At 37.1% G+C, this 26572-nt stretch overlaps 1 protein-coding gene across 3 annotated transcripts in view; it reads left to right on the top strand.

Annotated features, from left to right (window-relative positions):
• Positions 1–26572, top strand: part of LOC757115 (phosphatidylinositol 3,4,5-trisphosphate 5-phosphatase 2B) — a 67372-nt gene that overhangs the window by 36159 nt on the left and 4641 nt on the right. For all 3 annotated transcript variants that reach the window (XM_030982037.1, XM_030982039.1, XM_030982038.1), the window contains 22 exons: positions 1319–1460; positions 4177–4420; positions 8551–8644; positions 9017–9097; positions 9525–9740; positions 10196–10334; positions 10814–10908; positions 11700–11802; positions 12773–12981; positions 13891–14008; positions 14994–15090; positions 15864–16002; positions 16522–16621; positions 18198–18286; positions 19362–19443; positions 20272–20361; positions 20900–21019; positions 21695–21789; positions 22863–22950; positions 24153–24249; positions 25386–25453; positions 26139–26228. In XM_030982037.1, the coding sequence (XP_030837897.1) occupies positions 1319–1460; positions 4177–4420; positions 8551–8644; positions 9017–9097; positions 9525–9740; positions 10196–10334; positions 10814–10908; positions 11700–11802; positions 12773–12981; positions 13891–14008; positions 14994–15090; positions 15864–16002; positions 16522–16621; positions 18198–18286; positions 19362–19443; positions 20272–20361; positions 20900–21019; positions 21695–21789; positions 22863–22950; positions 24153–24249; positions 25386–25453; positions 26139–26228 (2596 nt within the window). The remainder of the gene's footprint in view (positions 1–1318; positions 1461–4176; positions 4421–8550; positions 8645–9016; positions 9098–9524; positions 9741–10195; positions 10335–10813; positions 10909–11699; positions 11803–12772; positions 12982–13890; positions 14009–14993; positions 15091–15863; positions 16003–16521; positions 16622–18197; positions 18287–19361; positions 19444–20271; positions 20362–20899; positions 21020–21694; positions 21790–22862; positions 22951–24152; positions 24250–25385; positions 25454–26138; positions 26229–26572) is intronic.

A 26572-nucleotide genomic window follows, 5' to 3' on the forward strand; every position in this document is an offset into this window, starting at 1 on the left:
TGGTCTGTGAGAGATATAGGGTAGCCCCATATACATCTTTCTGTGTATAGTGCTTGTAACTTTACGAAGAATGGGCCAAATTTCTTATCATTTTGATGATTCCAGAACCTTGCAGATGCTAAATGCTTGATGATCAACCTTTTTTGATCGATTCCACAACGTTTCTTTCACAATGCAATCGCATGACCATAACTGGTCTTTACCTTTAACTTGACTACGATGTCTTTAAGCGCTTCACAAAAATATTATTACCCTAGTCATCAGATCCAAGCTTAACAGCACATACTGTATAATGTATTGTGTGCACATTCTCCTCTCTCTGGAGAGCCAAGTTACTTTTTAACGGATGACCACAATGCTGAACAAACCACAAGGATTTTTACATCAAACTGAGTATCCATTCAATTAATGAATTAATCTGGATGGAGAGAAGCATTGTAGAAAAAAAAGCCTTGCCTAAGGATATAATTTGTTTAGAATTATATGATTTATTTCCCTTCTAACGCTCAACGGATCATATCATCTTGTATAGACATATCATCTTAGTAGAGACATAACATCGTGTAGAGACATATCATCTTTGTACTATGAAAGCCATTGTGATAATGATTTTCTTTTTCCTTTTCAAAGCTCCTTAATGATTAGACAGGATTGTTTTTCTTCAGCATATGAAGCTAAATTTAGAGTCAACTTTATTTTTTCTGGATGTGGTGCCAATTTATAGCTTTAATGTGAATTATGGGATTAACTCATTGATATTACACATGCATGTTGAACTGTGCTTTGATACATTTAATCGAATCAATATGTGATTTAATCTTTGACAGTTGTATGCCTAGATATCATTTGTTCATACTGATAGTACCTGAACATCTCATATCATCTTTTAAAAACTCTTTTTGGCCACTTAGTATTTGGACGATTGTCATGAATAAACTTCCAAAAGTGAAAATTTGATTTAGAGGATTGTTTGTTGATTGACAAATAGTGCTAGAAATATCTTTCATAGATACTAACTGCTTGATAAAGGTATGTGCCTCTGTTTCTTGAAGAAAAATGTAGACTTTCTCAGTCCAAACTGCCTACAGCTTGGCAGGAGTTACTTTGTGTTACATCCTGATTTCCTGGACATCTAGAAATAGTCTGTGCCAAGAAGGGCATTAACTTTTCATTCAAGTACACGTCTGTTCACTCCGAGCAGATAGTTGCATGCTGTGATCCTTAATTATTATTGATGTGATTGTGTTGTTAGTATTAGCATATATTTAATAATGATTTCATGTTTTATTTAATATTGTTCATATGATTTTCTTTACAGTCTTCGGATCCGAACAGCAAGTTCCACCCATTCAGCAACCTCTCTGAGCTCGTCAACAGCTACAAGATTACCAACAATGGTCTCTGCTGCCCTCTACAACATCCCGTCGAGGCCAAGAAAGAAGAGGAAGACCAGGACACAGGTAGGTTTAACGTTGTAGACTATTCTTAGCAACTGGAACAAGTCCAAGGGATTAATAATCAAATTTCATGAAAAAGGAACGCTGTGGAGTGGTCATTTAATGGCACTTGTGAATGTAACTAGTCTGCAAGCACAGCAAATAATTTCTAGCTAATATGGGAACATGAGGAGCATTTTAAGAGCAATCCTTTTCATATGGCTATGATATTCTTCCACATTAGGAATAAAACAGAGGAAAATGTTTGGACGTTATCTTTTATCTGAACCAGAACTTGCAATCGTCTTTAAACTTGAGGTACAGGTGTACATGTAGTTCTGCTAAGTAATGACAGGAAATGATTCATGTGGAATTAAATAAAATTACACTGAATGTTCAAGATTAGAAATCGATGATGTCTGCCAAATGATCGTGGTAGAGAGCGGAGCGAAGTAAGTTACAGGGAATCGAGTTTGTTGCCCTGCCACGACCACTAGGATAACATGTGATCTCGTGCGTGAAAGATGAGTTGTGCTTTTCAGTGACCATGAAGTTGTAGGTCTATTTATATTCTTTTCGCTGGTTCAGACAACATGCCCATATAGCATGATAAACAAACAATTTAGAATTATCTTCTGCCAGTTCCTCGTAGAAGACGATTCATTTCCAGAATCCAAATATTAGCTTGAAGTTTTTAGGTCATGGTAAGATAGAGCATAATGCTTTGAGAGGCTATCTTTTGAATGCTCATCTTCCAAAGCAATTTAATTTCTATTTTGCTTCATTGTCTGCACCCAAGAGTATCCACCCCTGTGTACATGTATAGAAACTAGCACATGCTGTTAGACAGAAAGTATATCATAAGTAGAATTCAACAAGAGCGTAGAATTACTAGTGAAAGTGATCATGGGGAGTGCTTGCGTCATGACAGAGTCATTCAGACCTTCAGTTCTTGATCTTCAATTTTCAAAGGCACTGTAACTGTTTCTCATCAAACTTATGTATTTATGTTAAAACTAATTAAGAAAATGAAGAATAATATCTGTTGAGAGTCAGGTGGGTATCGTTAACCTTGCTTTAAGTGGATATGAGTTAAAACCCTTTTTAATTCGGAGCAAATGGATTTTTCTTTCAAAGATATGAGAATTATTGTATGTCAGAGTCACATATACATGATAATTTCTCTTATTTTTCAGTATGACACTTAAATTGAGATTTAATGTCAAGCTACATGATTTTCATTATTTGTGGCATAAATATTAAGGGTAGTTATATTGTTTGATTTACTTTAAAATCCCCCCAAGTATAATTACTCTTATAAGTTGAAATACCAGTTATTTGATTCCGCGAAGTTTACGTTCTGCAGTCAAGTGTGGATGCATGTTTGCTTTGACGTTCACGTCATGTTCATAAGAGGCCTCCACAACGTTTCCAGAACGTTTCCTCCCCACTCATTGAAATCATCCACCCCACGTCGTCGCCACAGTTTCTATTTTAGGGTCCTGGGCAAAGCGAGAGCCCGACTGTCAACGAGTAGGCAAAAGATGAAATTGCGGGAATTTCTGTGCAGGAAGTTGGCAGCAATTCTATCTGATTGGGAGGATATCGAAATATAAATAACGACTGTCAAGAGTTAACTCTCTTCCTGCTAAACATTGCTCATGTCACAGTTTACATAATGTAGGACAGTTTTACTGTTTTCACACTGGCAATATTTTGCTTAACCCCGTACTATAGGTGGGGTTAAGGGGGGGTCTTAGCCCCACCTATAGTACGGGGTTAAGCCTATTCCACTTTCTGTTCAGACTGGTTTTTACCAAAGTAGGCTAAAGTTGGCTTACCCCACCTATAGTACGGGGTTAACTAACCCTGCAAAATAGCAGGGCTAACTCCGCAATTGTGGTGCTAACTCCTTCTAACCCCGCAATTGCGGTGCTAAGCAAATGAATGAGAACAGAAACGAAAAATAGTCCGGTACTACGCAATGGAGCGTATCGCAGCTGGCCAGATGCGAAGTATGTCCAATCATAACATTCACGATATCCGGGGTTAATGAAATGCAGTGAGAACAGCGGGAATTTTCTTATTCCGGAATAGGCGCTAGTACGGGACTAAAAACAGCGTGTGTGAAAAGCCGAAAAAATAGTCCGGGGTTAAGGATAGTACGGGGCTAAGCAAAGTACGGGGTTAAGCAAAACCAGTGTGAAAAGAGTATTTATGTTATTGAGATATTTTTTGCCTAGTGTATAGAAACCAAATCAATATGGAATATGAGTGAAAGTATAATTTTCCTTGTTATATCTTTTTTATGCCGAGCTAGTAGACAAATAATAATCAGTTTAGTAAAACCTTTGATGTGTTCAGTAACAACACATATCCTGGACCTGCCCATGTACATGTACTGACATAGTCTGGTTGTTCATTTTTTTTTGTGGAAACTCTCATTAAAGGAATCTTGTCCATTAATCGGCAAGAACACAATAATCTGTCAGAATAACTGAAGTTATTTCTTAGGTAAAGTTTTCTTTTAAGGCTTGTGTACATATCTGCCATGATGACACAGATTTTCAAAAGCATGTTTACATGTACAAGTGTACTGCACTTCACATTTTTGTAGTTCTTATACTATACTATAAATGTTTGATACTTCTTGTGTGAACTGTGACGTATTGCATATCTAGACACTCCCAATCAAGCATCTTTATCTTCTCCTGCCTTTCTCACCATCTTCTTCCCTTAGATGATGAAGATGAGAGATTTTCCAGCGATACCTCCGGGTCATCCCAAGATGGTCCTCAGCATCTCCTCCAAGCCCGGCTGGACGCCATGGACCTCACACCTCTGGAAGGGGGTGACTTTGTGGGGCGGCTCAAGGAGTATGTGAACAAGGGGGTGCGGGAGGACAGCGAGGAGGTCAGGTTAGGGGGAGGCCACGCCTCTCATTTTAGGAGCATGATGATGGCTTCCACTAAAGATCTCACGAGGTAAGAATCATATTTGATGTGAACTTAAATTTTTGTCAATGAGCTTAATTTGCTCAAGGAAAATTCTTAGTGTTATGGTTGCAGTTGGTTTAAAGGCCCACTGCACTACTTATAGCTACTTGCGCCCTCTATATAGCAAACAATGCCTAATCGTTGACCATTGGTCCCCCATGATCCTCTTTTTCTTATGTTAATTGAGAGCTGAGTTGATGAGATAGCCACCTGTCAGTGACCTCCCTGGGTGGTTTAATCCCTCCTAGCCAAAGTAGTACAGAGGGCTTTTAAACTTTGTCAATGACCTAAAATTTGTAATGAGTTTCATTTGCTCAAGGATATAATGTCAGTGTTATGGTTGCAGTTTGTTTAAAGGTTAGATTGGTTTGGGGTTAAATAAAAAGAATGGAAAGTGTAAAAAGAATCGATAAGGGAAGGATAGAAGATAGGAAGAGGGAAAGAGAGAAAAGAGAGAAAAAGATAAAGGAGAGCTGGGAAGATAGACATTGACAGAAAAAATTGGGAGAGGGAAAAGAAGAATGAGAAATATGAAGACAGAAAGTAAGAGTTGGAAAAAAATGTTAAAACCGCTAAAGCAAGAAAGAGAGAGAGAAAGAGAGAGAGGGAGTGTGGATGAGTGAGTGAGTAAGTGATGAATGAGTGTGTGTATGTGTATGAGAGAGAGAGAGAGAGAGCAAGCAAACGACAGATAGAGAAGTCTTTTTTTTTGGGGGGGGGTTCCCCTTTTCTCACCCCCCTCCTCCATACCCTTCTCTCCATTGACACAAGTCTCATCCTTGAATGGCTTTGTGTATATTCTCCAGATTTACAATATGAATATTGAAAACGTAATCAAACGTAGCTCTATGTGGGGTATCAGTGAGAATATAGAGATTGTAGGTAGTGAGGTTCCTTTTCAGAGTTCATATACTGTAGAAAGATTAGCAGATGGAAAGAAAAGAGAGAAAATTAGATAAAATGTGGGAGAGATAGGTAGATTCATGTTTATAGGAAGCAAGATAGGAGAGAGAGAGAGAGAGAGAGAGATAGAGGTGGGGAAGGGGATAGAGAAATTTATAAAGCTTGGGATGATAAGTGATAAAAATATGAAATGACAAAGAAAAAATTACAAAAGCTAGAGAGAAAGAATGGAAAAACTAAGAAAAAAGAGAGTTAAATTTTGGCAGCAATACAGAACAATAGATAGAGAGGGAGAGAGAGAGAGAGTGAGAGGGCATGCAGGGCGAGCTACAAAAAGAGAAATCTTCTTCTCTTCCCTTTTTCTTACCCCCTCCTCAATACCCTTCTCTCCATTGACGCAAGTCACATCATTGAATGGCTTTGTGTATATTCTCCAGATATACAACATAAATCTTGAGAACGTAATCATACGTAGCTCTATGTGGGGTATCAATGAGAATAAAGAGATTGTAGGTAGTGAGGTTCCTTTTCAGAGGAGAAGAGTTGATATACTGTAGAAAGACTAGCAGAAGGAAAGGAAAGAGAGAAAATAGACAAAATGTGAAAGAGATAGGTAGATTCATGTTTATAGAAAGCAAGATAGAAAAGAGAAAGAGAGGAGGGGGAGAAATTTATAAAGCTTTGGGGTGATGAAAATATATAATGACAAAGAAAAAAACTACAAAAGCTAGAGAGAGAGAATGGAAATACTAAAAAGCAAGAGTGTACGAGAGTTAGATATTGGCAGCAATACAGAACAATAGATAGAGAGAGAGAGAGAGAGCATGCAAGGTGAGTTACAGATAAATAAGTCTTCTTCTCTTTCCCTTTTTCATACCCCCTCCTCCATACCCTTCTCTCCATTGACGCAAGTCACATCCTTGAATGGCTTTACGTTTACCCTCCAGGTTTATGTATACCCTCCAGATATTATAAATATTGAGAAAACATAATCTTAAGTAGCTCTGTATGGGGGTGTCAGTGAGCTTGGCTGAGGGTATTTCCCTTTAAAAGCCCTAGCAAGTGTTGTCACATCGAGCCAAAATGTTGAGTCATAAAACTTGTGTCCAGAGCCAGAAAGGCATTAACTCGGATCATTTTACGCATACAACTGTACTGAATGCCTTGCTGGCTCTGAGAGGTTGATAGGATGAAGGATTAAGAACATAAGTGTGTTCAGAGCCAGAGTGCTGTTAACTCATATCATTTAACACAGTGTTAAAGCCCTTCTGGCTATTTTCATCGTCTTGAGCTAAGGTTTGGATACCCTTACACGAAAGTGACGAAACCATTGTCATTGATATGCCCCAATTAATGCATGAAGGTTTTTAGAAGAAGTATAGAAAATCATTCCAGTACTACTGAACAAACACAATTCATATTGATAAATATATTACAATTCATATTGTTCTAAGTGATTATAATAATTTTTTTTTTTTTACTAACTATAAAAACATACATGTATAATGTGTTATATGTTTCAAATACCAGGGCTGCTTATAGTTACATTATCATCAAATTGATTATATTTTACATTACTCCTATGACAATGTCTGATTGTCATTTTGAAAAGTTAACTACTCCCTTTAATACTAAGACCATTGTTTATTATCATCAAACCACTTCCTTACAATACAAGTAGAATAAAGTACTCGATGCATTTTCAATATGTATTGAAGAGGATAGGGAAAGGATAGCGAAGCAAAGGGGAATTATTTTGTAATTTCCTCTTGTCACTGTATGCATGAACAGCAGATGTCGTGATATTATTGTTCTCTCATACTGCTTACTGTACATGTACAATTACTGGCAATGACGATTGTAGACCTATTCACACTATGAATATGACGGACAAAGAAAGCGGACAAAATATACAGTTCCTCAGGTAGACAAAGGAACATCCCTTCACTGCTATTATGTAAAAATGTGTAGAACACACAGCCACATAATAGCAGTGAAGGGATGTTCCTTTGTCTACCTGAGGAACTGTATATTATGTCCGCTTTCTTTGTCCGTCATGTTCATAGTGTCAATGAGTCTCTGGTGAAACTCTAGTCCCATTTATACTGCAAATCAATTTTTTTGAAAACCATTTACACTACAGAAAAAAGGTATTTGATAATTCTGAGTTTTTTTGTGAGAAGTAAGGAGAGTCATGCAACCAAAAACCGGAAAAATTCACCAGTGTTTTGAGAGCGAACATTTATACTTTGCAAAAAAATGTTGGAATTTTTGCCAGTGTACCAAACTCCAGAGCTAGTTTTTTTTTCAATTTTTATTTTTTTTGTCATGTTTTTGTCTAGCAAACTCTGGAATGTGAGAAAAAACAATGGTTTGCGCTTGTAAGTTTAAATGTAAATGCCCCTTTTGATTGTTGTTTTGAGGTTTTGAGAGATTAAGCATTGTATTGGGTTACATAGGGGGTCGATTAACAAGAAGACTGTTGAAAAGAAATGAAAATATGATTATTAAGGTAGATTTTAATCAACCCATTCTGTAGTATGCAGGCATATATCCTTGTCTGTCATTGTGCATAACAGTGTCTGCAAAGTGAAACTACATTAGGCTCTGTACTTGAGCTTCTCCAGACACAGCCAGAAACTGACAAGGCTCTGCTCAATGCTATAGGAATTGTGGTTAAGTGTCAAATAAGAGTCTGTGCTTGGAGACTACCCATGAATGGAAAATCTCACCCATGACATTTTGTGTTGAAATTTGTGTTTTTACTATGAATGGCAGCATTTTTCCTGGAATTTGAAACAGGTACTTGATTGAGGAACTTTATGTGTATAAGAGATAATTTATGACTAATTTAACAATAAAATGAAGTACCGGTATTACAACACAATTTTGCTCTTAAAGGTTCATATATATGACATTTTTAAAGAAAAAAAATGATGGCACAGAGATGAGGTTATTTATGAATAAGATGAAAATGGGATGGATAAGAGGATGTGAATGTTAGGGTTTATAAATTTAAACGAAAAGGACATTAAATTTAAATTATTGTGGTTTAGGAGTGAAGGGGTGGGGTTGCTTCTCCAGTTTCACTGCTTGACAGTATTGTCATTGCTGTCATTTTTGTTGTTGGTTGCTCTCATGAGGTGTTTTGTAGTGTTCTTTGCAAACAAACTAAAATCAAAACTCTTTTCTCTTTTTATCTCTCATTTGTACAGGCAACTTAACTTTTTCCAACTCCAACTGGATGCTATGCAGTGTCTCTTTGATGTTCAACTCCCATCCAATAAGAAATTCACCCTCCCAGATCATGTAAGTCTTTTTACTTCCCCCCATTAATGTTCATGTTTTATTTTGTAAATAAATACTTGATGAAGGAATAGATCCATGTCATAGTGGGAGTGTCTAAGATATGTGTTTAATTAAGGGTACAGATATAATTTAATGTTATGATTGGAAAAAATAAGAATGAATGACATTTTGAGTTTACAACAATTATGAAAGTGATGCTCACAAGGTAAATCACAGAGTTGCCAATTTTTGATTTATTGATCACAATTTGAAAACTCTTTTACTTCTATGCTTTCGTTGAAGCCAACTTGATGCATGAGTGGACTCCCCCTATAACCTATTAAACATTGTAGATCAAATAATTCAAGCTTTTTATAACTTTTCTTTTTGCAGTCCCCAGTAGAGAGCAGTCCTGAGAACCTATACAAGAGATTTGCAGAATGTGAGAAGCAGGTCAAAAGTCTTGAGTCAAAGGTGAGCTAATATCAATGTCAAATGAATTCTCAATTCTAGTATATTTTTTTCATTACTATCTTAAGGCTTATCATTATGGATTTATTTGAATCAAAATCAGTTTAATATGTTAAAGCTCATGTGCTGGTTGTGTAAGTCAGGAAATTGATACATGTATAGTTTGAACATTGAAAGGTCAAACGTCAAAGGTCAAAATAACATTGCTATGTTGCTATGTCCACAATGTAGTCACAATGTATTGAAAATTTGAGTGTACAAAAGGTTGGCAGGTTTATTGTTATCCTAAGAAACATTGGCTATATTTAAAATTATGAGGAAGTTAAATGTATTGATTTTTTTTAACAACTAGTATGACAACTAATTTGTTTTGTAAGACAGGTTGAGTTTCCTTACTTTATTTTACTTGTCCCGAACTAATTGTATCCAGGTCAAGGCGACGCTACGTGACCTTTACAAGCCCAGCATGGACTCCCATAGCCCATCCTCCACATTGGTTACCAAGGCAACCCCTCAACCAGGAGATGATGCGGATGATGATGATGAGCCTGCTACGTACATGCCTGTCCCAGACAACCTTCCTTCTTTCAGCGACAGGGACGTCCGGGATCTACCCACACGCAATATTCTTCCAACGCCGTTCGAGGTACGGATACATTATTTTCAGAACAGAATCCTGATAATGTTGATTGTTCTGGATTATTGCAGAGAACAATTTTTGCTGTGGCAACAATGATTCAGTTTTATTTTGTCAAAGATGTAGGTTGTCGATAATAATGTTTTCAGTAAGGTATAGTGTTAGGGTTGAGGTTTGGTATACTGTGGTCCAGGGTTGACGTTATGAATTTGGTTACCATGACAAATCCTCTTCTCTTTAATCTGAGTCTTGGAATGGGCGCCCGTAAGTATTAGTGTTCGTATTGTGCAGCTTTTCAGACTCATGATAAAGGTAATTTCTATAGTTTAATGTGTAGAAGTTTTATTTAAGTACGCATTAATTTAATGCACGCAATAGATATGTGAAAAGGGGTATGAGTCTATGCTCATTTGTTACTGCAATTTTTAAAAATGTTTTCACATGTTTCTCATCGTCTCGTTCAGGTGAAAGTACTCAACGTTCCATCCTTGACACATCCAAAGGTCAAGTTGACCGTTGACCTCGCGACTGGTCATCTGGTGGTGGCCAAGATAACAGGCAAAGAGATGAATGAAGATGTCCAGTTATTGACTCATGATAAAGGTATAAAATGAAGCCTCACTTAAAATTTTGTGTCGTTTCAAATAAATTTTTATTTTGAAAAACAGTTGGATAATATCATGTGGGAGTTTGCTCATGAATTGCTGGTACATGTATATTGGCAAATATACTCTGTTAACTTTTGGGGTACTAATAAAATTTCAATGATTGAGATAATCACAACACGCAGTTTGAGCATCTAACAGCCTCAAAATTAGCTGGCAAGCTTTCATCCACTTCTGTAAACCTTCTCAAGCCCAAGTGATTTCTCAAAAACTCCTGGCTGTCAATTGTCTTGAGATACATGTAAATGAAACAAAGAACAAAGATAAGCAACAGTATAACATGCTATTCATTAACTGACATTAATATTTATTAATTATTTTAATTAATTTGCATTTTATCAACATCAAATTTCATGACAGTCAATCCATCTGGTGTTACATCTCCAATTACATTTTTGATTAATTTGTCATTTTCAGTTGCCCAGCTGATCAAATCAAAGACGAGTAACACCAAGCTAGCCATCAAACTGAGCAACGGAAAGAAGAAGGAGTATGCCTTTGAGGATGCCAAGGTAAGGTGAAGGTGCCACGTTGTAGGGAGTCATTCACTTGACTTTCAGTCATAAGGTTAAGGGTTCAAATCCCAGCACGGAACTAGCATCTTTTAACAAGACATCAATCAGCATTTGCCACTCAACATCCGGATATAAATTGATGGCTGAAATGCTGGAGCGTTAGTTACTTTTGCGGCTCGGCCATAATAAAGATAACAATGTTTAAGCGCCATGAGTACCACAGTTTGGTGGATATAAACGCTACGTAAGAATTATTATTACTCGTCAAGACATTGATCTACAGTTGCCACTCTCAACCCAGGAGTAGTAAAGCGATAGTGAGTGTGAAGTACCCTCTTTAATGCTTTAAGCGCTGGAGGGCAGCTTGGCTAAGGACAGGGTCATAGTATTACTCTCTAGTCGCCTTGAGGAAAAAGGGATAACCTTATGATTAATTCTTTTTTTTTCTACCTTGTTTGACTTTCAAAACATTCAACAGAATGCCTTAGTTGACTTTTATCACACATACAGTGCCTATTTTACACAAATGGAATTTGCAGTCCAGAGATTTAGTTCCTGGCAAATGAAGAGTTATTTGCTATTGTTTGATGTGGTTATATCCGCTAGATTGGAAACAAGACATATTTTATCAGATGTTACAGAAAAAAGTTGTACCGTAGGCCTACTCTAATATACAAATAATATGAACAAAGATAAAACTGACAAATATAACCTTGTTTATGTCAAGCGTATAGAATTTGTTCATTCTACATATGGTAATGTCTGCTTTGGTTTTGTCTTCTGCACAGAAACGAGAGACATTTTGTCAGATGCTACAGTACATGAAGATGGTCCATTCTAAGAGCAAGGAAGTAGATCAGATCTCTGTCTTCATTGGAACATGGAATATGGGTAATTATTTTTTAATTACCTGTGAATGGGTTTGTTATACAAAATCTTTTGATGTCCTCTATATGAATTTCAGTGTAAATATCTGAAAGTTCACTTCTATATACGTCTCCCAGAGCTGCCAACCATTCCGTTTTTGCTGGAATTACTCCGTTTTTTTCCTCCAAATTACGATATATCGTAATTTTTTTTCTTCATTTTTAATATTTTTTTTACATACCACAACTGCCCTAAAATGGTGATTTCATCACAAATTCAATAGAAAACTAATTTTAAAAACATACTTGAAGAGAAAAATATTCTCAAAAAGAATGAAATGCTAATAATACCAAAATAACCAAAACAAAAAAAACCTGCTTGTATGGAAAAAACAGCATGAGGAATGAACATTTCTGCATTGAAAGTGTGTCACGCGTGGTTGTAAGTTTCCTTTTTATGAATTTCTTTTTTTTGGTTGAAATTCCTTTTTTTTGCCATCGTGATTCCTTTTTTTGGTCACACAAGGTTGGCAGCTCTGGTCTCCTTGCTATTAAAGATCTTTTGTCCACAGCTTTCCATGCAGCATTCTCAAAGTGTTGTAGAAATCGCAGGCAGGGAATTTATCTTTCATCTCTCAATTGTTTGGTTTTCCTCTTAAGGAGTACAAAACTGGAAAACATAATTACTATTGCCAGTGTCTTGATATGTATCAACTAAAAATCAAAGAAATTTGTTGAAAAATTTCAGAGGCCTACCCAAAAAAACTATCATCATCATCAACTTCAGGTGGCGCTGTAAAGCGCTGCTGTGGTCTTCACGAGAGCACCCCATGCAACTCTTTCACCTGCCATTTGTGTTGCACCTTTCATTCCTTGTCCAGACACTTTCTTGATATACATGAACTTTAATCGTATTTATCTAAGCCTCGCCCTTTTGCTACCTTTTAGTCTCCAAATTCTATTTTTTTCCCCGTTTTTTTGTATCCTCCCACCAGGTGATGCCCCACCTCCAAACTGCATCACGACGTGGCTGACGTGCCAGGGGGATGGGAAGACGCGGGACAGTCGTTTGGTTTACATGCCTCACGACCTCTATGTCATTGGTACGCAGGAGAGCACACTCAGTGAGAGGGACTGGGTCAACAGACTCAAAGTAGAGATACAAAACATATGCAGGGTGCCTGGAGAGAAGGAATATTCTGTGGTATGTGTATGAGAAAGGGTTGATGTACTTACATGAAAAGCTGTATGTGGGACTGGGTTGTAGTATGATTGGGCTGGATGTGTAGAATCACCACATAACCTATGTAGGGTACCCCAGTGGTAAAGCATACATCGTGGTGAGGTATACTTACTCACTTATTTGAGATTATATATGTGGGATTGAGATGGGCTGTCATCCCAGAAAATTTGTCGGCCGGTTGGCAGAAGGGTAAGCGAGCAATTCAAAAACTCCTTTTCAAATTATTCGCATTTAAAGATTTGTTTTGAATTTAAACTGCTTTCCATCCCGAAAATTGCTTTAAAACTTAAAAGAGTAATAGAAATGTTATAGTAGAACACGGCCACAATTTTTTTCTTGGAAATAAGTCAGTTTTATAAAAGTTTGAGGCAATTTAGAGCTAACGCCCTTCTGCCAGCCAGGCGACGAAGTCTTGATCACTTTGAAATCACAATGATGGATGTCAGACAAGTCACAACATGTCCTACTACACATACATGTAGCTCTTAGTATGTAATTATTCTAGTTTTGTTTTCTCTCTCTCTCTCTCTCTCTCTCTGCATGTCTCTCTCTGTCTGCCTGTCTCTCTCTGTCTCTCTCTGTCTCTCTCTGTCTCTGTCTCTCTGTCTGTCTCTGTCTCTCTCCCTCTCTGTCTGTCTCTGTCTCTCTCTCTCTGTCTCTCTCTCTGTCTGCCTGTCTCTCTCTGTCTCTGTCTCTGTCTCTCTCTCTGTCTCTCTCTCTCTCTCTCTGTCTCTCTCTCTGTCTCTGTCTCTCTCCCTCTCTGTCTGTCTGTCTCTCTCTGTCTCTCTGCCTGCCTCTCTCTCTCACTCTCTGTCTCTCTGTCTCTCTCTGTCTCTGTCTCTCTCTCTGTCTCTCTCTCTCTCTCTACAGGTGACGGTGTGTTCACTATGGGGCATAAGAATAGCAGTACTTGTCAAGCCTGAACATCAGGATCGCATCAGTCACGTGAGGGAATCCTCAGTCAAGACTGGTATCGCCAACGCACTGGGTAAGTTCAGGGGTCACAGATGAACGCGTGATTCAACAGAACGATGGAATTGCATGACCAGGTGTAGTTAGCACATGATAACAAAAACACCCATGAATAATCAATAATGATGGTGGCTTCTAGTATATTGCTCGTGTCCATCACGCCTAGATAAACCTGGTATTCCTACAGTAGATACTGAATATGCATAGGGCTTTTAAACATGAAGAGATCCCATTTTGTTCAGAGTAATCCAGAGCTGTCAACCAGTATGATTTAATTGTATTTCGTACAATTTTTCTTTAATAAAATACAATTTTCACCAAAAAAAAACAACAACAACAACAACAACAAATCAGAAAATTTGAATGTGCTTGTTTTGTGTGTGTGTGTGTGTGTGTGTGTGTGCCATTTCAATGGCGAATTGCCCATTCTCTCCTGTAAAGTATCCTACAAGCATCTCACATCGGCAATTTGGGGACGTTCATTGGTTCATCGTACACACCAGTCATGAGGAAATCATGCATATGCAACCAATGGTCCATTACAAATACATTTACATGCCGCTCGTTGGTTCATTGAACCATCATTCATGACGAACTCTTGCATATTCAACAAATTGCTTGTAAAATGTACTCATGCATAATTCTTCAAAATATCGACGAACACAAAAAAGAAAGTACTCATCAATCAAAAAAGGATTTTTATCTTTTGAAAATTAGATTTTTGTTCAGTTGGGGTTGGCAGCTCTGGTAAATCACTCTCAAAGTGAAAAAGATGCTTGATTCATAATTTTTGTTTTCCCTGTTGATATAAGAACTTCCATCTGCACCTGTGTATCATTGGAATATGTATCCCGGTACATGAAAACAGGATTTACATAACATACTTGATCACTTATCCAGTATTTTCCTCAGTTGATAGTCAACTAATCTGCCACAGTTGATAGTACCGATTATATTTTAAAAACAGCTTTGCCGTTTACTTTTCTTTTTGTACAATATAGGTAATAAAGGCGCAGTTGGTGTGTCTTTCTCATTCAATGGAACATCTTTCTGTTTTGTCAATTGCCATCTTACATCAGGGACAGAGAAATGTACGAGGTAAGCAAATCAGATCAGATCAGGCTGGTGTTTCATAAAGCTGTCTGTAAAGTTGCGCATGACTTTACGAACGACTTGTATATGAAGTGTCAGATAGGATACCAGAAGTTTTTCCTGATGTTTTAACAAAATGTGACTATATTTCCAATAACCTCAATTAAATTATGGCAAAAATGATACCTTTGCGTTAAAAATGTTTGTTATAATAAGAATGTTAATCTACATTTGCACTCTTCAACTTTTGTTGATGCAGTTAAAAATGATTGACCATCCCATTTGGCTTTTCATATATAAGTCATTCGTAAAATCATGCGTAACTTTACGAACAGCTTTATAAAACACCCCCCTGGTCACGTAGCAAAATACAATACAGAGTGGCCCAAAGAGATGGCAACACCTGAAATCTGCAATTTGAACGTCATCATCGACATGAATGTCATTGGTTTTATTTTATTCTGATAGGACTTAATAAAGCCCTAGGGCCCCTCAGTGACTTACCTGCCAGCATATACTGTCTTTCATAGAAGTGAGGTACAAAATTCATCATCAATGCATTCTTTGAGTCGCCATTAATTTGTTTTCTCTTCGTAAGGAATGTTAAATATAGCATTCTCTCAAAATGCTCTTTTTATTCCTGTCTTGTGTTTCTCTTGCTCTTTATTTTACTTTCTCTCTGTCTTTTGTCTTTCTGTCATTCTCCTCACTGTCTGCCTTTTGGTCTCTTTATCTGTCTCTCTCTCTCTCTCTCTCTCACTCACTCACTCACTCACTAGGCGGAACAACAACTTTCATGACATCCTTCGAGGTCTGAGCCTTGGTGCTAAGGGTCTAAGTCTCTTTGATCTTAACAATCAGTTCCATCATATATTCTGGCTTGGTGACCTCAACTATCGTATCGACTGGAATGTACAGGTATGTGATAAATCTATTGCAGGATTGGATATGTTCGTACATGCTCTTCTTGGCATAAGTGAGAGACAGAGAGAGAGACAGAGAGAGAGAGAGAGAGAGACATAGAGAGAGAGACAGAGAGAGACAGAGAGAGAGAGAGAGAGACAGAGAGCGAGAGACACAGAGAGACACAGAGAGAGAGCGCAAACTTAAATTTAGTGAAAAATAGACAGATGCAGAGAGTGAGTACAATTTCACATCATGATGATAGTGGTGGTGGTGATGGTGGTGGTGATGATGATGATGATGATGATGATGATGACGATGTTGATGATTTTTCTACCAGAGGACATGCCCTTACACCAAGAGCCACCAGTTTTCTGCATCATGATAAACATTTCAATACTCGGACAACAATTCAGGAATAAGCCTCCAATTACACACAAGTAGATCAAAACTATCTAAGAATAGGTACATGGACCTTTTTTTTCTTTAATTCTATACGTTTTGTTCATTGTCGTGAATGTTTTTGCATTGCAGGAGATCCTGACCAACATCAAGAGTGGCCATTATGAAGTGCTGTTCAACCATGATCAGCTCAAGATTGAGAAAGACCAGGGAAAAGTCTTTGTAGCATTTGGTTAGTTGACTTTTCATTCAGAGATAATCTTGCGTTCTGCAGGGCCCCGTCTTATAAAGAGCTGCGATTGATCCAAATCAATCACAAGTCCTCCAGTCAATTGCAAGTTTGCAGTCTCCTATCTGTTATATACATAGTTGTATTTCCTTTCAATAGCTACTAAGTTGCGATTAAAGGTACTATGTCCCATTTGCAGGCCCAAATAATGAAAAGGTTAAATTTCAACCGCATTTGAAAGATAATACTAATTTAGAACTTCCCTAAAGAAAGTGGGGCTTGAAAAAGTTTTCAAGTGGGAAAATGACGACTATTAGTTGTCAAATCGACTTAGGAGCTATGGAGCCAATAAGTAATAGTCTTGATTTTCAGACCATTGTACCAAATGGTCATACGTTTTATGCTGCGCAAAGATTCAATCAGTTTAATTTTGGCCATCACAAGAAGTGGGTTATTGATGTAGACAAATGCTCATATACCCTTTACAGCTCATTTTATGTATGTTATTACCAGAGAAGAAAAAAAGCCAGTCAGTCATTCAATAGTGTCTGACAGTGAAGTCTAGCAAGTAAACAGGTTTCCTTGCAGAATTTGAATGTAAGGACAGTGCTAATGTTTAAATTTCATACATACATACATGACATATTCATAATTCCTACAGAATTTGAGGTTGCCTGCAAAAGGGACATTTAGTACCTTTAATATCAACTCAAGATGAGGCCTGGTAATGACAAAAAGTTACTTCTCAGAGAATCGAGCATATAGTGTTGCAAGTTTTCATAGAATGTCCATATAAATCAATCATGATAACTGCAAATGACTTTCCTAACAGGAATAAGCAACAAAAGATAAGAAAATGAAGCTAGTCATCCCAACATATGTGCATAACATGTGGTCTTATACATTACTAGAACTCAGGATTAATTTTGGGTCATTTACTCATATGCCGGTATTTATGGGATGTACCAGATAATTTTGCAACGGTTGTCATGACAAAATATGAATTGAACTATAAATGTAACGTGCACCTTGAAGGCATGTTTTCAACAAATCTCAAAAATATGAAAAGGAAGTCATTATAAATTGCTTCTTGAGAGTTCTGATAAATAGACACAGATGCATGTGTTATGATTAATTACAAATCAATAGTCGGGGAAAGCAATATGAAACTAAGATTTGACCATTACAAGGATGGCAGTCATAAGCTATAAATTCGATTTTGTTCATCTACATAGAGATAAATGTACCCGACCTTTTGAGGTTTCACATTAATGGTATCACATTAAAAAGTTTTATTGATGGAGCACTTAATGAATGTTGACAAACCATAATGTTTGAACTCTTGATGCCCTTTAAGTTGAAAATTGATTAATTGATCTTTCATAATTTATTAATACATGTGTAGATTTGTTTTCACTTTGTGTGACATAGACCATGTATTTGTGTATTTGTATCTTTCAGTGCATGATTGAAGTAATGTTTTACTCTTCTTGTGTGATTAAAAAAAAAATGTGTGTCGTCACAATGAAATACACATTGTTATGATGTCCATGCTTTAATCTTTATTTTATTCATTCAGAGGAGGATGACATCACATTCCCTCCGACCTATCGCTATGAGCTAGGTCATAGGTCAACATACGCCTACAAGAAGATCAAGAAGACTGGGGTAAGTGCTTGCATCAGTCAAGTTCTTTCATATCATCTTTCAAATGTTTTCCAATTTTTAGATAATCATGTGATATTTATCTGATTGTCGGATTCCCATATTTATTTTGTCCTCATTTCTTTGTTTTCTATCTATCTCTGTCTCAATATTCTCATCTCTGTTGTGAGTTTCTCTCTCTCTCTCTCTCCTTCTCCTTTTTTCTCTCTCTCTATTTCTCTCTCTCTCTCCCTCTCTTTTCCTCTCTATCTTTTTAGCTCTTTCTCTATATTTTCGTCTTTCTCTCTCCCCCTCTCTCTCACTCTCTCTTCTAGTCTCCCTTTCTCCCCTTTGTCTCATCTCTCTTTCTTTCTTTAACTCTCTGTATTACTATATCCCTCTGTCTCTGTCCCTTGTCTATCTATATGTCTATGTTATTCTGTGTCTTCCCTGCTCTTCTAACTACAACGGAAATGAAACTAGGTCTCAACATTTACGAGTACATGCTGTGGACTTAATTGAACTTCCATTATACAGCCCATTAAATATTCTATACAAGCTATGAGTGAGATTAAGTGGTTGCTGATCTTTATTTGTATTATTTAGAAGTGTATGAAGATCTATAGTTTTGATAGTTGTTTTTTTGATGCTTGTGTATGAATGAATCTGTGATCTGTCAAAGGGGATAAGTTTTAAGCTAGTTCAATCATGATATGGTAAAACAATTTTTTTTAAAACAACAAACAAAATAAAACAACTGGCAAAATAGTTTAGAATGAATGTAGCCCCAATTTGTATCTCTTATAACACAGAAAGTAGGTGCACTTTTATTATGGACCTATGTTATACAGAGCTACATTTTCACTCCAACCTAATAAGAATAATTTTCATTGATATTATTATTTTTTGCCCGAATGGGTTTATTTAACACATTTTATGTGAATTTGAATTTATCAATTGTAGGTTAGAGGCTCACAAAATCATACAGAAAATTGATTGCGACAATGAATCACGATAACACTGTGTACGAATGTGTATAGCATGTATACCCAGTGTACATTCAACTGATGTTCTCTTGTCTTCTCCGTACCTGATTTAGATTCGCATTAATCAGCCTTCGTGGTGTGATCGAGTACTATGGAAGTCCTACCCAGACACCCACATAATCAATACCACGTATGGTAAGTAACACTGGGATTGTCTGTAATACACTCATCATCAAATACATATATGGATCGTAAGATTTTTGATTTGTCTGTAGTGCCCATATACTCAATTCCATGTATGATTAGTTAAGTTTAGTTTCAGCTGTACAGTGCACATGTGTGTGTGTAATTGGGTTTTTACAGACGTGTATCAATCAGATATGATTATTTACATCTGTGGACCAACCTTTAGCATCACCATCCAAAAGACGTGACTCACCTTCGACCCTGGCTCGCCTGAGTCAGTTTGTAGGCGAAGACAGAGAGCTGACTAAGTGAACGTGCTGCTAGACCAACTGACATGTAGTTTGTGAGGATTATATCAATACTACATATGGAGAGAAAAATCCAGTTTATTCCAGCTCAATCCTGTCTCCGCTCATTTCATTACTAATAAAATCAAGCCTGCTTTAGTGACTTCCTGTCTACAAAGACCACATTGTTTGTTTCCCTTGAAGGTGGTTTCTCGTTGAAACATGTTGTTGTTGTTGTTTGGTATTATCGGCGTTTCATTCTTTTTTAGAATATTTACGCCTTTCACTTTTTTTCTTTTTTTTTGGGTACTATTTGTAAATTCATACTCTTCTCTTTTTTTTTTTGGATAATATAATCTCAGATCTACTGGTCCATGAAAACCCCTCACCGCAATTGTACTCATGTACTAACGGAAGCTGCCTTTAAGCTGCCTTTAAAGACCACCTGCCTTTAAAGACCACTTTTCTTGTCTCCCTTGGGTGGTCTTTATAAACAGGTTTCACTGTAGTTATGTTATTTATAATCCTAGTTGTATCATTCTGTGCTCAGGTTGTACAACGGACATTGTTAGCAGCGATCACTCCCCTGTCTTTTCAACATTTGATGTCGGTCTCTCGGCCTCCACTGTCATTCCGAAAGGTATTTTGCTTTATTTTTTCTGTGATGATCTTAATTTTAAACAGTCATTACTGAACTAACCTCTGAAAAGATATTGCCAGGGCCTGTGAACTGTAGCATAAAATACTGTGGTTCATGAATTGTTTTAATTCTTATGATAATAATGGAAACTGTATATATAGTGCACTTGTCCATCACATCGCGATACCACAGGTGCTCCATTAATCCAGTCAAGGTAATGCGCCCCTGGCATAACGGCTACCTATTTACACCTGGGTAGAGAGTGGCAAATGTGAATCAATGCCTTGCCAAAGGTTGTTAGTTCAGAGTTGCCATTCCTTCTAACCCCTTGAATGATATTCAAATTTCTGTTCGTATATTTGTTATGAGTAGAATACAATGAAGAAGTACCTAACATTTCCATGCATTTGTGAACATCATGTCATATATGCATCAAAGTATATGGCATTACAAAATACATCTATGTTAAACAAAGTGCTCAATTTTGTAAGTCGTTTAGCTTCAGTTCTCTTATCTCTTGTTAATTTGTTTTGAGCAGAACAGAGCGAGGGCGGTACACAAGATGTGAAGATCATTTTCACCCAGGTAGACGCCACCATCGTCACCAGTATGTGTAGCAGTCGCTTCTATCTGGAGTTCTTCTCCACGTGTCTAGAAGGTAGGACAGATCCATTTCAATAGATAATGGATAATAGACAACAGATAATAGACCAGGGACAGATTAAAGGCTCAAACATGAGATATTGAATTGTGTGATCAAAATGACATTACAATTACATGGCAATTACAGATATCATTATATTTATGTTATATCATTTTGTCAACCTTGTGATGTTTTGTATGTTATCATCTTGCCCGGAAATAAAATAAATAAATAAATATAAATAAATAAATAAAAATAAATAAATGTACATATACAGCAATCTTTAAAAGTGGGAAGACAAAGTGAAAACTTTGTCTTACAAAGCCATTATAGTTTTTTTTTCTTCTCCTTTTTCACGTTATATAAATTGTAAAATGAAACATTTTTCTTACATTGCCGATGATATTGATTACTCTGTTTATTCATTGTTTTGTAGTATAAATACATGTTCATGTGCTTTTATTGTTACTTAATGAAAATAACGCAGATAAACGGTTGATTGATTGATTAATTGATTGGTTTGTAATGTATGTGTGTATTTCAAATCATGAAGATATTTGCAAATTTTTGCAATTTTTTTTTTGAAATATGTAGTGTTCCTCTTCTGAAGTATGCAACATTTTTCTTTCGAGATGGTCTAGATGTCACTTTTTGATTGTTCAAACATGTTTCTTTTGATTTAACCTTCAGCCAAGTCAGAGAAGAGTGGTTACAACTCAATGTGTCAGCAGAACAATACTCTGAAACTCACCAAGCCATCGTGGACTAAAGACCAACTTGTCAAGGTAGGATAGTACTTTTTTCACTCTAAATATTTCTCTTTGTCTGTCTGTTTATCTATCTTTGTATCTCTCTCCTTCTCTCTATCTCTATGTCACTGTGTGTATTGGGTTTTTACAGACATGTATCAATCAGATATGATTATTTACGTCTGGGGACCGACCTTTAAACGTCACCATCCGAAAGACGTGACTCAGTTTCGAACCTGCGTCCTCGCCTGAATCAGTTTGTAACTTCCACTGTTAGCTGGATTACAGGCGCATGCCACAACACCTAGTCTGTTCGTCTTTCTCCCTTCTAACATAAACCATTATGGACTGAATACCAGGGACCCGTTTCATAAAGCCTGTTTCAATGACAAATGACAAAAATCAGTGACAATTCTGCTGATAACCAATCAGAAGCAAGGATTTTTACTAGCTTATAACAAAAACTGTGGTTTATCACTGATGACAAGTTTTGTGAAACGGGGCCCAGGTCGTCATGGCGAAATTATCATACGGTCTGTTGCGTCTTCTCTTAATCCTTAATTTGTCCCTCGAACAGAAAAAAAACATTTAAACAAAATGCAACCATTCAGCCTTTAAGACATGTAAAGCAATGCACTTTTCTGTCTGTTGTAAGATACAAAATTGTGAAGTGCACTTTACTGCAATTTTGCTTGCAGAAATGTAAAATGAAAGTGTCCCTCTTCTCAAAATAGATGATACTTGTCTTTGAAGATAACTGTGATCTCACTGTGCATGCCCTTTTAATTCATCATCATATTTTTAGGCAACTTACCTTGTCAAAATAGGACAAAAGGCCTAATTGATAAAGCTTTCAAGAGATGTTAGATGCTACTTTTCGAGAGGCACGATAGCTCAGTCGGTAGAGCAGTGGTCTCGTAATCCGGTGACCCGGGTTCGAAACCAAGTCGATGCGCTAGTGTCCGTTGGTAAGGCATTAATCCACATTACCAGGTCTCTCGGAAAGAACCTAAAGCCGTCGGCCGTCTGGTTGCTTACTAACAAGCATTTATGCTTTCTTAGCAGTCAGGTAAAATAACCAACAATAACCAACTTTTGTTTTGTTGCAGTTGAATCCTATAGTATCCGACGTGGAGTACTTGGAAGAGCAGTTCATCTTGGTAGCTATCAAATCGGAAGACAGTGACGAGTCGTACGGTAAGAAATTCTACCTCTCTTTGCCCTTCAAACAAAAGTAGAACAATAAAACATGTACATATGTTACACATTTGAGTTACGGCACACAAAGACAACCTGCCAATAAGGATTGTTTTTTGTGTCTCCCTCGAGGGGTCCATACAGCTATAAATTTTGGAAGTATTGAAGAGGCTTCGTAGTTGACTGGGATTGTAAAGGTCAAGGGTTCGTCGCATTTTATCTACATTGCTCCTCTCCACCCAGGTATTAATTTGGTACCCGATAGGATTCACACTTCAATGCGATGAGATTAGCATGTACATGCCCGTCAAAAGGGTTACTGGTTGGAATGTTCCCATGGGAGTGGAGAGTGTGCTCAGTGCAGGATTGTAACAGAATCCAGTGACCGTTGGTAATAATACTGCGGGTGCTTTAGTCGGTTACGCTGTACCTAGTAAAGCGCTTTATGAGAAACAGTTATTATTAGTATTGTTATTATAAAGAGAAACAGCAAAATCTGTGTTTTAAAGCTTATTTGCACTAGTTGGGCCAGGAGGGAGTCAATAGACCTCCATGCGAGGTCACAAATCAGCTCTCAAATAATATAAGAAAAGGGGACCATGTGGGATCAACGCGTACCGCTTAGGCATTGTTGGCTATATAGAGGGGGCAAGAAGCTACAAGTAGTGGTTATCTCATCAAATCAGCTCTCAATTAACATAAGAAAAAGGGGACCATGTGGGATCAACACGTACCGCTTAGGCATTGTTGGCTATATAGAGGGGGCAAGAAGCTACAAGTAGTGCAGTCAAGCTTTAATCAAAGACATCTGTGGCTCTATTTTGACTCCTGCTTATCTTATCCTCATTAAGTGTCGTGGTCGAGTGGTTTTAAGTGTTGACTGGAGATGCGAAGGTCGAGGGTTCTAATCCCGACACGGCACTAATATCCTTTGGCAAGATATTAACCTGCACTTGCTACTCTCCACCCAGGTGTTAAATGGGTACCCGGTAGGATGCGACCGTCATTGTTGGCCAAACACTTTTTGAGCGTCAAGTAACGCCTGGCTGGAATGCTCCCCAGGGAGTGGAGATTGTGCACACAATGTGTGTGGGCAAGCACTGAATCCAATGACTGAGGTAATAGTATATTTGTAAAGCGCTTAGAGACATTTGTGATAAGCGCTATATAAAAACTAAATATTATTATTATTATTATTACAGGAGAGTTTGTGGTGTCATTACGCAACCGCTTTGAGTCGTCACCTGTCCTGTTCAAGAGCATCCTCACACACCAAGGACACAGGACAGGAGAAGTGGAGTAAGTCTTTGAAATTTGATTGATTGATTGATTGATTGATTGATTTTATTTCATTTCATAAAACAATTGTTTGCACAATAAAGAACATAGTTGACAAAGTAAGATCAAAATTATGAAATGAAACAGGAACCTACTGGAAAGCGTAGCTCGTTTTTGTAGGTTCCCAAGAATAAATATCATTTTAAAGTGTCTTAATAATCACAGTAAAATAGATATAATATAATAACATATTTTCATAAACCATTTTTAAAGTATCTAAATAATCAAAATATACAAAAAGAAAAGAATGACAAAAACGGGACACAAAGGACAGGAAACTGACATAATAAGATAAGACATGACAGGACAAGACAACAAAAAAATCATTGTACATCCTGCTAACTTCCCTCTTCAAATTGGCAATTTTGATTTCAAGAGTTGCCTTTTGGATACATATAGTGCAACATTGTTACTGTGTAAAGAACATTGTCACAAACTCTCTTTGAAACAAGGATATTTGCCCTCAATACCTTATTTTATTCTATTCTTTTGTAACCATATACAAACGCTTCAATAAATGAAATTCCCATGTGTTTGGTAGAATTAGGTCCAAGGGGGTGTTTCACAAAGATCCTAAGTTGGACTTAACAATTATGGAAAGCCGTTAGCATCATTGAAAATATTTTCTATCGTTAAGGGGATTTCATGTTCTTGATGTAAAATTTATAAAAAGTTTAAAATAGTACAATTTTCGCTTTTGAATATATTAATTCTAAGGCTACAAATGGTTCTCCATAATTTTTAAGTCCAACTTAGAGTTAAGTTCGAGTTAAGATCTTTGTGAAACACCCCCCAAGTGTATTAATGTATTAGCAAGAAACCCTAACCCTGTCCTGGCTCTGTCCACCAGCTGTAAAATCTTAAAATAGGAATAAACAATTTTTGTTCAAATTCCTGTTCCTTAGCTGATGTTTCTATCTACCAGAACTTGGTACAGCATGGCATGTCTGTGAAGCTGCAGACTGGAGAGAATGAAACCCACAGATGGATGCCTCAAACATTAAAAGAATTAAAAGAATTTGTACTCTGATCATTTTTTCTGTCAAATGCTTGATTATGGAAAGGTTATCTGATGATCTTATGTTCATTGTTTACAGAGGAATGGTTCACGTGAAGTCCAGGGACGAGAGTCTGTATGGTGGCTTCAGGAAGGCAAAGACATATGGTAAGTTGAGCGGAAAAGAATTTATCCTACAAAAAATAAAAGCTAAATTGTGAAAAATTCTTGACTTTGCTGTAGGAAAGCGATCAAAGAGCTATTTTCTGAGAGTGCTTTTAAAGAGAGCGCACACAGAAATAAAGTCAGCATTAGGTTCCATGCGCTGGGTTTTTTTCCTGTTATTTTTTATACTATTCACTTCCTTTAACTTGTAACTCATAGAATGCATCAAAGAGGTATTGGAGTTGATTTTGTCCATACATAGCCAAATGACTATGTGATTGGTCCAAATATAGAAAGACAGTTCAGACCATTGTACCTTTATCTAGTTACCATTTTGTGATAATCAGAACTGGTGAAATTTTTGGAGTTAATGTTATCCAATGAGGCGTGATAGCTCAGTTGGTAGAGCAGTGGTCTTGTAATCCAGTGACCCAGGTTCAAAACCAAGTTGATGCGCTAGTGCCCTTTGGTAAGGCATTAATCCTTATTACCAGGTCCCTCGGAGAGGACCTAAAACCGTTGGTTCTCTGGTTGTTTACTAACAAGCATTTATGCTTTCTTAGTAGTCAGGTAAGAACCACCACTAAACATACACAATGACAACTCTGATCTTCTGTGAGTGGTCTAAATTGAGAACCACAGCTCAGACCATTTATAACTATGTTGTGTTTACTGTTTTTATATTCAGAACTGGTGAAGTTTGAAGACAAGACAGACAGCATGTCATCAGGGGATGTAAGCGATGAGACCGCCTCGGCCAAGATCAGCAAGGCTAAAGGTGAGCATTTATTTATTTATTATTTATTCAGCAATTCCCCAAAATATAACAATATAAATATGGGTAAACAAACATTAAGATAATGTCAATTATAAATGCACAATCTTCCTGGAGGTCCTCTGAGTGCATCAGTTGGCTGCCGGGGAAGAGGAAAGCAAACTGAATCACTGTAACCGTAATGGTCCCTCTTTCGGACCAGCTGGTGCACCCAGAAGACCTGCAAAATATAGCATGAAGGTAATAAAAATGTATAACGTTTCATAAACAAACCAGCTGACAAAAACAAAGCCCAAGGAGGAAATCATATTAATATATATGATGACACTAGGTCATGACACGATACT

Source organism: Strongylocentrotus purpuratus, unplaced genomic scaffold (assembly GCF_000002235.5).
Source record: "Strongylocentrotus purpuratus isolate Spur 01 unplaced genomic scaffold, Spur_5.0 spur5_scaffold_12, whole genome shotgun sequence".
Taxonomy (NCBI): domain Eukaryota; kingdom Metazoa; phylum Echinodermata; class Echinoidea; order Camarodonta; family Strongylocentrotidae; genus Strongylocentrotus; species Strongylocentrotus purpuratus.